Genomic DNA, 12,495 nt, shown 5'->3' with positions numbered 1-12,495 from the left:
ATGGTCTTATCAAATTTGGGACTTTGAGCATCAATTTTGCAAATTTCCTGACTCATTGGAGTCTTTGCAGGCTTACAAAGTTCCATTTTATACAATTTAATTAATTGGCAAATTTTATCCTCTTGTGATATCTTAAATTCTTTTGTGGTTTTATTAATTGTCAATCCTAGATACTTTTTAATTTCACCTAAATGCTTTAATTTTATCCTTTTGGCTAATAATGAAATAATCTCAGTAGCTTCATTATTGGTCTTAGTAATCAAAGCAATATCATCTGTAAATAATAACAATAATGACACCGTTCCATTATTTTCTCTTTTAAACATACATAGATCTGCTAAACCAGATTTAAACCCTATATTGTTTAATTCTTTCACAATATATTGGTTCCATTCATAGCCAGATTGTTTCAATCCATACAAACTCTTCTTGAGTTTCCAACAATCATTGCTATTTACTTTATTATCATTTATACCAAGCGGTTTTTTCAAATATATTGTATGCTGTAATGGTGCATGTAGATATGCAGTTTCTACGTCTAAATGGTTAACTATATAATTATTCTTAGCTGCCCATACTAAAGCTGCTCTTAAAGTTGTAGCCTTAAGATTTTGTGCAAATACTTCATCATAATCAAATACATTTTGGTTAAATCCTTGTGCTACTAACCTAGCCTTATAAGTTACTTTCCCATTATTTCCAGTCTTTAAATATCCATTTGCACCCAATGGATTTTTCTCCTGGAGGTAATTTGGTTTCTTCATAAACCTTCATTTCCTTTAATGAATTTAACTCTTTTTCCATTGCCTTTTGCCAATTCACCTGATCCTTAGCAGGATACATCTTAAGTTCATCTATGCTAGTAGGAACTTTATTTACTTGGCAAACTATACTTGCCTGATATCTATCAGGAGGTCTGGTTATACGCGTTGTGCGTCTAGGTATAACAGGACTTACAGGTGGACTTTCCTTTATTTCCTGTTCTTGACTATCTATCTCTTCTTGATCAATTATTTCCTCTTGATCTGATTCTATTTGCTCTTCATGGATTTCTTCTTTAATTGGACTTTTCTTATAACTAGTGTTTTCTTTCTGCCTCTTGTAGTGTTCTATAATAACATCATTATCTGAATCCTGCTCTAATCTATTCCATCCTATATGTTCTAGGAATTGTGCACTAGCACTGCAGTATACTCTAGATGTACCTGGTTCCCAGAATCTATAAGATCTATGGTTTGCTTGATATCCAACAAAAACTATTTTTTTAGCTCTATGTTGTCCTTTGTGCCTGAGTTGTGTAGGGATATGCACCCATGCTGGTGCACCAAATGTGTGAATATAACTCAAATCAGGTTTCCTACCATGCCACAGAGTGAATGGTAATTCACCTGTTGTTGAATTAACAACATTGTTTAATATGTGATTCCCACACATTATAGCTTCTCCCCACAAATTGTCAGGTAATCCAGAATCAGATAACATTGTCCTTCCCATTGATTGCAGTGTTTGGCCTCGTCTCTCAATAAATGCATTATGCTGAAGCATATATGGTGCAGACTTTTTATGTTGAATACCTGCCATTCTAAGTCTACTCTGGAATTTATTATTTGTAAATTCCGTACCATTATCTGTTATAAGAGTTACTAATTTCTTTTTAGTTTTCCTCTCTGCAAATTTTAACCAGTTAAAGAAATTTGTATACATTTCAGTTTTTCTCTTCATTAAAAAACAGAAACCATACCTAGAATAGTGGTCCATAATGCTTAATATGTATCTAGCACCACCTACACTTGGCTTTTTAGGACCTATTATATCGGCAAATACTACCTCTAAAGGCTCTTTGGTAGTAAATCCATCAAATCTATTTGCCGGTATAACTTTGCTTTTGTTTTGATTACAAGCAGAACATTGCAAATACTTATTACAAGGTTTCAAACTTATTCCTTTAGATAGCTGAACAGTTCTCTTAATCATTTTAAAATTTAAATGACCTAGCCTTCGGTGTAACAAGTGAATACATTCATTATGAGGTTTCTTATTTTCATAAACTGTGTTAGCCACCTTTAAACCATTATCATTTAACACATATAAGTCACCTCTTAACGTTGCAGTAATTTTCTTACCTTCTTTTTCAATTAAACAAGTATCTCCCCTAAAGGTAACTATGTATCCTAATTTAACCAACATTCTAACAGAAAGCAAATTAAATTTAAGTTGAGGTACATATAACATTTTTATGTTCTCATTTATACTAGAACAATGAGCTATACCTTGACCTTTTGCCTTCAATTTCCATCCATTTGCCAGTGAGATATGTTGTGAACTCATGGACATTTTTACAAATTTTTTGTTATCATTTGTAATACAGTGGGACGCACCACTGTCAACCACCCATAAATTATTTTTTACAACTCCATTACTATACATTGCTAACTCATAATTCTTATTTCTTCTTTGTTGGTTTACAGCATTCTGGCTTGCATTCTGGCGCTTTGGTTTCTTACAAAATCTTGCAAAATGTCCTCTCCTCCCACAATTAAAACACTTTTTAATTGCGAATGCAGTAGGAGATTCATTATTTTCCTTTTGAGGTTGCTCTCTCCTTAACTGATCTCTTTCAAGCCTTCTTCTGGCCTCTTCAATCAATCTGCCAGTGATATCAGTTAAAGTTAGGCTTTCTTTAGGCAATATTTCAAGGGAAGTTACGTAGTCATCAAAACTTTCGTCTAATGAAGATAGAATTATGTAGACCTGGTGTAGTTCAGAGAAAATTAACTCTTTCTCATGAAGTTCTTGAAAAATGCTTTTCATAGTATTCAAATGACTCAGCATATCACCATTCTTTTGGAGATACGTGCGGAAAAGCTTCCGTGTTAGATTTATGTGAGCACCGTTATCTCGAACATAAATCCTCCTCAGTTTTTGCCAACACCCAACAGCAGTTTGCTCTCCACGTATATGAACAAGCTGCTGATCAGTTAATGTTAATCCTATGATGCAAAGTGCTTGTTCATTTTTCTCTTTAAATTCTTTTATCTTTATACTATCTTCCTCATCTTCAGGATCCCATTCTTCTACGTTTGGTGGGTTTTCAATTATGTTCCACAGACCTTCTCTTCGTAGAAGTAGACTACATTTCATAGACCATGAAACATAGTTTGTTCCATCCAGCTTGGATATAAGGGACAAACTTTGTAGACTGTCTTGTGCCATGTTTCACTATATGGATATAAAACTATAATTGATAAAACACAGCTGTCTGTTTACTGTAACGTGTAACAACACAAAATCTCACTTTTTACATAAACCTGTTTTTATCCAAGTTAAACTGACTTTGCAGTCTCTCTGGGCCCATAACCAGTGTTAAGCCTGGATTCCCCAACGGGTGTTAAGGAAAACAAACTAAACAGAATGTGCAGTGAAGTCAGATAGGAAGACAGGTAAATGTGTGAGATAAGTTTTCTCGTTAACACGCAGTAAAAATACAGATACGCTTGTGCTACCAACAATATAGTTTATTCCATTTAAGAATTATAGCATAGTCATTATAAACAGTCCATTAGTCATATACCAAATTCAGTCAAGTCTTGTCGAGGATACTCTAATTGCAAAGTCCGTGTCGAATAGCCAGTGTCAGTACACATATAATAAATCTGTCCAAAACTTATCTTCTCTCCGTTGAGAAATATCTTCAAAGTAATCCAACACTTCTTCTCCTCCCCGATCCAGCAAGAATGCAGTCTTCAATAAGCCAGCCAGTAATTAGGGATCAGTAAGCCAGAGAGTGCCTTGCTGCTTATATAGTACTTTTACAGCTGCACCCTTAATTACATTCCTTTAGCTTAAAGTCACATACACTTTATCTGACAAACCATGATTCATCATTTTATTATCTTTACCCAAAACAGTTAGGGTAAAACAATGTTATCCCTAACATTATAGTCATCTTGATTGCCGATATTCTTCCTAGTAAAGAGTCTTAAATTACTTCATCTTCCCAGGTCCTCTTTTATTTGTTTCAACAATTTATCATAGTTATCTTCTTTAACTGTAATGCATCTCACCGAAATGTTAATTCCAAGATTTTTTATTTACAGTTTGGTCGTCTAACTTCTTAGCCAAATTATCTTTCTGTTTATTAGTCATATTCTTAACAATCATTCTAGTCTTGTTTTTATTGATTTTTAATCCAGGAGCATCGCCATGTTCTTCAAGTATCTCTAAATAGTTTCAGGCCTGTTTGTTCCGGAGCTTCCATAATAAACATCAAGTCATTGGCAGAGGCTTGAAGTTTAAAGGTCTCTTTTTTAACTTCTAGGCCTTTAATCTGTGGTTCTTGCCGAACCATTCTTGCTAGCACTTCCAATGTGAGTATAAATAGCAATGGTGACAACAGGCATCCTTGTTTGGTTCCTTTGTGTATATTGAATTTTTTTGTCATTTCTCCATTTATTAATATTTTGGCTTCTTGTTCAGTATATAACGCCATGATGGTATTTGAAAAGTTTTTGTCAAAGTCCATATATCTAAGTTGTTGTAATAAAAAATTATACATTAAACATTTAACGTTATCAAAATCTTTTTGGGCATCTAAAAAGAGGAATGCTACCTGTTGTGCACTATGAACTTCATAGAATTCTAGGATGTCTAATATTGCTCTTATATTGTGTTTAACTTATCTTCTAGGCAAGAAGCCATTTTGATCTCTATGAATGAATTGATTTAAAAATCTTTTTAACCTCTCAGCTATGATCGTTGCGAATATCTTATAGTCTGTCTTCAAAAGAGATATCGGTCTATAATTTTTAATCAGTGATGGATCAGTGTGATATTAGCTTGCCTCCTCTAAAACTGCATTGAAGACTTCTAATAATGGTTGGCCCAGAATGTTTTTGTTTTTTATCTTAAAACATCTTGAATCCCCCAAGAGCTATGCAAAGATCCCTTTAGCTCAGCATTCAACACAATTACTGAAATCCTCTTCTCTAAACTGACTTAACTACCTGTACTTGACCAGACTTGTAGATGGATTTTTAAGCTTTTTAACTAATAGGAAGCAGCAGGTGAAGCTAGGTAAAATCAGATTGAATATCCATTGAGTTATTCAATTACCCCTTCCATTACTCTTCTCTCCATACCCCAATGACTACATCTTGAAGTATCCTTCTGTTAAAATACTGAAGTTTACAAATTATACAACAGCCATTGGTCTCATTTGAGATGATGATGAGTTTGTATAGAGAGAGGTAGATCAACTCGCCCTGTGGTGCAGCCAGAACAATTTGGAGTTGAACACTCTTAAAACTGTAGAGATGATAGTAGATTTTAAAAGCTCTCCTATTCTACACAATATCAACAGTGGACACCTTCAAGTTTCTAGATTCTATGATCTCCAGGGACTTGAAATGAACATCTAACATTAGAATCATCATTAAAAAGGCACAACAAAGAATGCTCTTCTTGTGTCAACTCAGAAAGCTCAGGCTGCCCAAACATCTGCTGATACTGTTCTACAGAGGAATTACTGAATCTGTCATTTGTACCTCCATAACTGTTTGGTTTGGCACAGCAACCAAACAGGACAGGTACAGACTTCAACAGAAAGTGAGGACTGCAGAAAAAACAGTTACAACCAGCCTGCCTTCCATTGAGAATCTTTATACTGCACAAACCAGAAAGATGGTTGAGAAAATATCTAGACCCCTCACATCCTGGACACAAGTTCTAACTTCTCCACTCAGGAAGCTGCTAGAGAGCATTGCATACCAAAGCAACCAGAAACAAAGTTTCCCCCCCTCATTCTGCTGAATACTTTCCAAAACACTAATTTCTCATCTCATCTCATCTTTTCTATCTTTTCCTATTGGTTTATGATTTATCAGCTGTTTGTAACTTAATGATTGTAACTATGATTTATTATCTATGACCTATTACTTGCTGTTTATATGCACGCAAGCTTTTGCAAGGAGACAAATTTCTTGTGTTCAATCACCCTTGGCCAATAAATAATTCTATTCTATTCTTATTCTATTCTAAATTGGTTTCTTTGGCTAGAAGACAAACTTTACTGATTCCTAGTGGAAGATATGTAAAATCTCATCTCTTGTAGTAATATCAAAGAATTGCACAACGATAATTTTAGAACTCGTTCCAATCTTGTCTTACAAAAGGAATTTAGTCATATGTTCCATCTTGACTCCATGTTCTGTTCCCAAAGGAGCTTTCTGAAAAAATCCTCCATAAATTCAACGAGGTTTGGTAGATTTGGAGTTTTCAATGCCAATCACATGTAATTTTTTTCCTGCGTGACTATGCCATTCAATAACTCATTTATCCAAAATACTATGCTTAGTTTGAGTGACAGTTTTACAGCTGCTTAGCCGGTCTTCGCCTAGAGACATTTTTTCTTCCATCTGCTTTACATCATTTTTAACCTTTTGCCAAATCTTGTTGGGTCGGCATCTGAACCAGGAACTCATTTAGCAAATTAATTCAAGACTCCCTCTCCTTCATTTCCCCTGGTTCGGCAGGTAATGATGCAGCATTAAAAAATAATGGCGCATCTGAAATTAAGCGAACTGTTGATCTTTTGAATCTTGTTGTCATCTCAACAGTTCGTAGAAGGAAAATAAAATATAACGAAATATTTCATTTAGCCGACGAGCAGTCTGTTTATTCAGTCTAGAAGCCTGAAAACATTTAATCGGGAGAATGGCGAGAAGCACGCACAGAGCCATCCCAAACCGGAAGTTTATTCAATAAAGCACGTTTAGGAAAGCTGACCCGGACTTGTTACCGTTTTCAAGTTCCAACCCTCCCCTCCCCCTTTTTTTACCCCCCCCCCTTCCTTCTGGCCCATGGAAATTCCCGTCAAGGAAAAGAGAGCGGCTTAAGAACTAGGGTGAAAGGCACGTGTCGCCTTCCCAAGTTTTGAAGCACGTCATTGCGAGAGGGCGCATCACGATGACGCATGCTCCGAACGCGGAAGCCCGAAGCCCAGAGCTTGCGCAGAGAATAGTAAAAAAACCGGAGTTGCTGCTTTTCCGGCTGCGGTAAAGTGTGATTGCGCTTGCGCGAAAAGAACGGCGAGGCTGACGAAAAACATGGGCGGGGCAGATCGCAGCGCAGGACGGTGGCAGAAGCGGCAGCAGCTGTAGTAAAAAAGCAAACCGGGTCGGCCCCGCTGACTTTCACATCTCGCGAGTTCCTCAGCTCCGCGACGGTCCTGGAGGTGACCGGCTGCGAGAGCAGAGAAGCCAGCGGTGGCGCGAGCAACCATGGAGCCGCCTTCTCCTGCCCGGGCGGAGGTGAAGGGCAGCGGTGTTGAGGGAAAGTCCAGTTCTTCTCCGTGCTCGGCCGAGGGGCTCGCCAGGGTTTGCGACCCGTCACAGGAACAACCCCCGCCGTTGTCAGCGTCGTTAACGCTGCCACCGCCTTCTCAGCCGCCACCAAAGCGAAGCTGGACTCGGCGGCGGCACCGGCGGCGGCAACCGGGCGTGGAAAGTGGTGGCACCAACTGCAGTAGTAGTAGCGAAAGCAGCTGCGGTGCCAGCGACGAAGAAGAGGACGACGACGAGGAGGAGGAGGAGGAGGAAGAGGAGGAGGAGGAAGAAGAGGAAGAGGAAGACGAGGAAGAGGAAGACGAGGAAGAAGTATCGGAGGTAGGTGACGGGCTCGCCGGGGTTATCTTTCTTTTTGTCCCGGGGTCTTTGAGGGACGGAAGGAAACGAGAGTCTCCGGAGTTACGGGTCGGGTCTGGTTTGATAACCTCGTCCTTGCGGCGACGGCGCTGGAAACCGCAGCGCTGCGCCGGGAAAAGAGAAGACCGCGCGGCACCAGAGCCCTCCGACGGGCGGCGCCTGGTTTAGCCGTGCCCGCCCGCAGCTGGACCAGGAGACGGAGAAGAGATCGCGAGGGCATTGACCTGCCCAGGGTGGAACGGAAACAGGGCGATTCGACTCCTCCCTCCGGCTCTTGTTCCCAGGAGGGTAGCAGACTTAGAGACTGGCGTTAAATTGGTTTCTGTAGCAGTCTCGATGGAAGGGGGTCAAGTAAACTCTCACCCGACGAGGTCCTGGGATGGTCTTTATTTCCTATTCCTTAGACTCATCCTGTGTTTTTAAGAATTGTATGTTAGAGAATATTGACTTTATCTTTTAAATATTGCAGTCAGATGTCTGTTTCTCCTTCCTACTGGTATCCTGGCATTGGAGGATAGCATTGGAGCGTATCCTAACAAATTTTGAACTTTGGGATAGGCTGGAGGAGGAGAAGGAAACTTAGACGCTTGAAAAAATAATGGGAAGGCTTGGGTATTTGGAAAATTAATTTAGCCCTGTACTAAGTGTTAATACTCAGAACCAAGATTAGTGATGTGCGCTTTCAAGTATGTCTTCATTTGTTGCCTTAGATCTTTCATAAACTTGCATCTGGAAGCACTAATGAGATCCTAGCACATGATTGTAATTGCAATCATTTTAACATGCATTGTCAACTTTTGAGCTCTATTAAAAAGTTTGTAATGGTTAAGACAACATAATTTGTGTGACTTTGGCTGAAGCATTGTGGTTCTGTGATTTCTCTCTTGGAAACTATTTTGTGAGAGTACTACAACATGGTTTCAAAATGTTAAATATGCCCCCCCAACCCCAATTTAAAGCACATGTGAGCGGCATATTAGATATTATCAACATTTTAGAATCAAGGCGGGAGTTACCTACATATATGTATAGATGTTAACAGCAAATATAATGAAAATAAGGTTTAAAAATGGGTTACTGATGTAACAGTTTTTCTTTCAGAAGCCCAAGGATTCTGCAGGAGCATTTAAAACCTGTTTAAATGAGTGAATGAAGAACATGTTGCTAAGGATGGGGTTTAATGTCATTGCAGTGTGAACCTCTCTCACATTTAATATTGAATAGTCCTTCTGTCTATGCGTAATAATGGCTCTAAACAAAAATAATGCAATATAGATAAAACAGGTACTGTTGGAGAAGAGCTGAACAAGGAGTGGGGATAAGTCACATTCTAAATAGAGATTCCTTCTACTACAAAAATCAACGCTGCAAATTTGGAATGTTTCTGAATTGAGCTATGTTATCTATAGGTGGTAGCTATGTACAACTTTGACCATAACTCCCTGTGTAAAACCAGGCATTATCACCTCAGGCTTGGTAACATTGCTTTTAAAATGAGGCTTGCCTCCACAGTACATTTAAAAATTGGTGATTGGACCGATCAATTTCTTCTAGTTGACTTCAAAATATCATTTGGTTTATAAAGATCCCTCCCTTTTAAGCTTTAGGTGAGCTGTTAATGTTTAGTTTGTAAATATCTCATCTAATAATATTTTGCTTTTATAACAAAAGAATATATTCTTACTTTTGACACAGGTACAAAACCAACTACCTCAGGTAGGCATAGCCTTTAAAATATTCTTAGAAATGTTGAGACACTAAGAAACAGAACTTCTACCTCTGTGTTTTATTTTAGAATGCTTCAAAATGGTCAAGATGGTCTATAAAAGCAAGGTGTTTTAGATTCAAAACGTTTTGTTCAATGTTTGAGATGTATTATTGAGTTACATATTTTTATTTATTTTTGATAAATAGATGATGTGTTGTTATTCAATGACAGCTCTCTAATCATCACATAGATTTTATTCAGGACAATCTGTTCTCAAAATAATCTTTCAGATCTTTCAATGGTGTACTCACCGCTACCATAATTGAATCAATCTGTCTGTGTCTCTTTATACACATACACACACACACACACACTTAAATGATAAGGTTTGTCAAGTAAAAGGAAGTGGTTAAAAACATTTTATTGAGAGTAAAATGTGAAATATAAAATAAGCATATGCTATAGTGAGCCAGTAAGATTGATTTAATGTTCACTTTTCATCAGATTTTGATTTCCTAAACTGTATAAACCCTGTAGACATCAGTAAGAAATATACTGATTCAGTGGTGGGATTCAAATATTTTTGCCACTGGTTCAGTGGGCGTGGTTGGGTGGACCCGCTTTGCACACATGCACACACTTCGCATGCGCATGCGTGCGCCAACAAGCACTTTGGGCAGGCACAGAGGTGTTTGCGCAGGCACAGAGGCGTTCTAACTCACCTCCTGCAAGCCTGCACGATCCCAGTTGCTTCAGCAGCTGCCGCGCGGCACCATTCTGTACCGCACAAAGCAGCTGCACTTCAAATTCAGAGGATAAAGGTGACTATGGGAGTCTGGGCAGGCAGATGGGACCAACAGAGCGGCGGAGAGAACTGGTTCAGCCTCCCCTGCTCATCACTGCTACTGGCTCACCAGAACCGGCCCGAACTGTGAGAATACCACCACTGTACTGATTTGGCAGAAGCCCACATTTATATTATAGTAGGTGAGTTAGAAGAAAGTAACCATACCACCTTTTGTTTTATATGTTGATATAGTTATTAAGTTATTAACTGCTCCCCCCTAGCAGTTTGAAACTATGCAAATGTGAGTAGATTAATAGGTACCACGTAAGTGGAAAGGTAACAGCATTCCATGTGCTTTCCATGAGAATGGAAATGTCAGCTCCTTCAGCCAAGAAACGGGGAAGAGCACATTTCCCTAGAGATGGATACAACTGACAGGGAAACCTTTACCTTTATTGTTATCAAGGTATTGGATTGGGAAGGCTCAGCTGAAAGTTCCCCTTGCTATGGTGCACATTGGGTGAGTTTGTGCCAGTTAAATTACTCTAAATTAGTGGTTCCCAAAGTGGGCAATACCACCCCCGGGGGGCAGTGGGATGCCTTAGGGGGAGCTAAGAGGCCAGGGGGCGCTAAGAGGTGGCAGGGAGGCATTCGAGGCACCGGCCATGTAGGTTCACTTATTGACTGTAGCACCGCTCCACAGCCAGCACCTCCAATGAGGAAGCAGTGGCACATTATGTGCCGCTGCGGCTGCGTTTGACACACCGCCCCCTGCTGCCTCTTAGCGCCCCTCTGCCAGCCCCCTTCGGGATGCTAAGAGGTGGCAGGGGAGCGTTCGAGGTACCAGCCTGCCCTGCAGATTCACCCATTGACTGTAGCACTGCTCCGGAGCCAACGCCTCCAATACGGAAGCGGTGGCATGTTATGTGCTGCTGCGGCTGTGTTCGATGCGTCACCCCCTGCCACCTCTTAGTGCCCCTCTGCTGGCCCCCTTGGGGGCTAAGAGGCGGCAGGGGGCATTTGAGGCTGTAGTAACTGTAGTGACTGTAGTAACACTCAGGAGCCAGGACCACCAATGTGGAAGTGGTAGCACGTTATGTGCTGCTGCGGCTGCATTCGATGCTCCCCCGCTACCTCTTAGCGTCCCCAAGGGGGCCGGCAGAGGGACGCTAAGAGGTGGCAGGGGTCGGCACGTCGACGCAGCCATGGCGACAGGTAACATGCCACCGCTTCCGCATTGGAGCGCCCGGCTCTGGAGTGGTGCTAGTCAATGGGTGAACCTGCAGGGCTGTCCGGCGCCTTGAATGCCCCCCTGCTGCCTCTTAGCGCCCCTCCGCCAGCCCCCTTGGGGACGCTAAGGTGGCAGGGGGTGTTCGACGCGCCGACCCTGCAGGCTCACCCTATTGACTGGTGTACTGCACTGGAAGCGGCACCTTGAATGCAGCAACACGTTGGGAAAAGCCACCACTACCGCTTTCCCAAAGTGCTGCTGCTGTCACATTCTGTCTGTCTGTCTATCTGTCCGTCCTTCCATCCATCCATCCATCCATCCATCCATCCATCCACCCAAAAGGCCTGTCTGTTTGCCTGCGTGCCTTCCTGCCTGCCTACCTACCTATCTACCAAAATAGATCTATCTATCTACCTATCCATACATCTATCCAAAAGGTATGTCTTCCTGCCTGCTTGCCTGCCTACCTACCTACCTATCTACCAATATAGATATATCTACCTTCCTATCTACCTATCCATACATCCATCGAAAAGGTCTATCTGCCTGCCTGCCTGCCTATCTATCTATCTATCTATCTAGATCTATCTACCCATCTACCTACCTACCTATCTTATCTATCTATCTATCTATCTATCTATCTATCTATCTATCTATATCTCTATCTATCTATCTAGATCTATCTACCTATCTACCTACCTATCTAACCTATCCATCCATCCATCCATCCAAAAGGTCTGTCTGCCTTCCTGCCTACCTGCCTGCCTACTACCTATACTACCTACTACCACTATATCTTATCTATCTGCCTGCCTGCCCCCCCCATCTCTCTCCATCCATCCATCCATGTTCGAAGCGCCAGTCCCGCAGGCACATCGGGAAAGTAGAGCAAAGCCAGTCTGGGAGGGAAGGAGGGAGAGAGAGAGAGAAAGAGAGAGAGACCTGATGCATCAGATTGAATGAGGCCTGGTTTGGACTGAGGCCCTTTTCCACACTGAAACATCTTTGTCGGCACATTGAAACCTCTTTGGATTCTATGAAAGGTTTTGTGGACGAAACATGGTCAAGA

At 40.8% G+C, this 12,495-nt stretch overlaps 1 protein-coding gene across 3 annotated transcripts in view; it reads left to right on the top strand.

Moving 5' to 3' along the window:
* The first annotated feature begins 7,093 nt into the window (after positions 1-7,093).
* Positions 7,094-12,495, top strand: part of ANKRD17 (ankyrin repeat domain 17) — a 125,944-nt gene continuing 120,542 nt past the window's right edge. For 2 of the 3 annotated variants that reach the window (XM_026679873.2, XM_026679872.2), the window contains exon 1: positions 7,094-7,661. In XM_026679873.2, the coding sequence (XP_026535658.1) occupies positions 7,278-7,661 (384 nt within the window). In that variant the 5' untranslated portion in view covers positions 7,094-7,277. The remainder of the gene's footprint in view (positions 7,662-12,495) is intronic. The other variant, XM_026679874.2, reaches the window with a different exon arrangement.

This window comes from Notechis scutatus, chromosome Z (assembly GCF_049901735.1).
Source record: "Notechis scutatus isolate UNSWTSFEM ecotype Mainland chromosome Z, rNotScu1.2, whole genome shotgun sequence".
Lineage (NCBI taxonomy): Eukaryota > Metazoa > Chordata > Lepidosauria > Squamata > Elapidae > Notechis > Notechis scutatus.
Note: the sequence above shows the minus strand (reverse complement) of the source record. Positions and strands in the feature narration are given on the sequence as shown.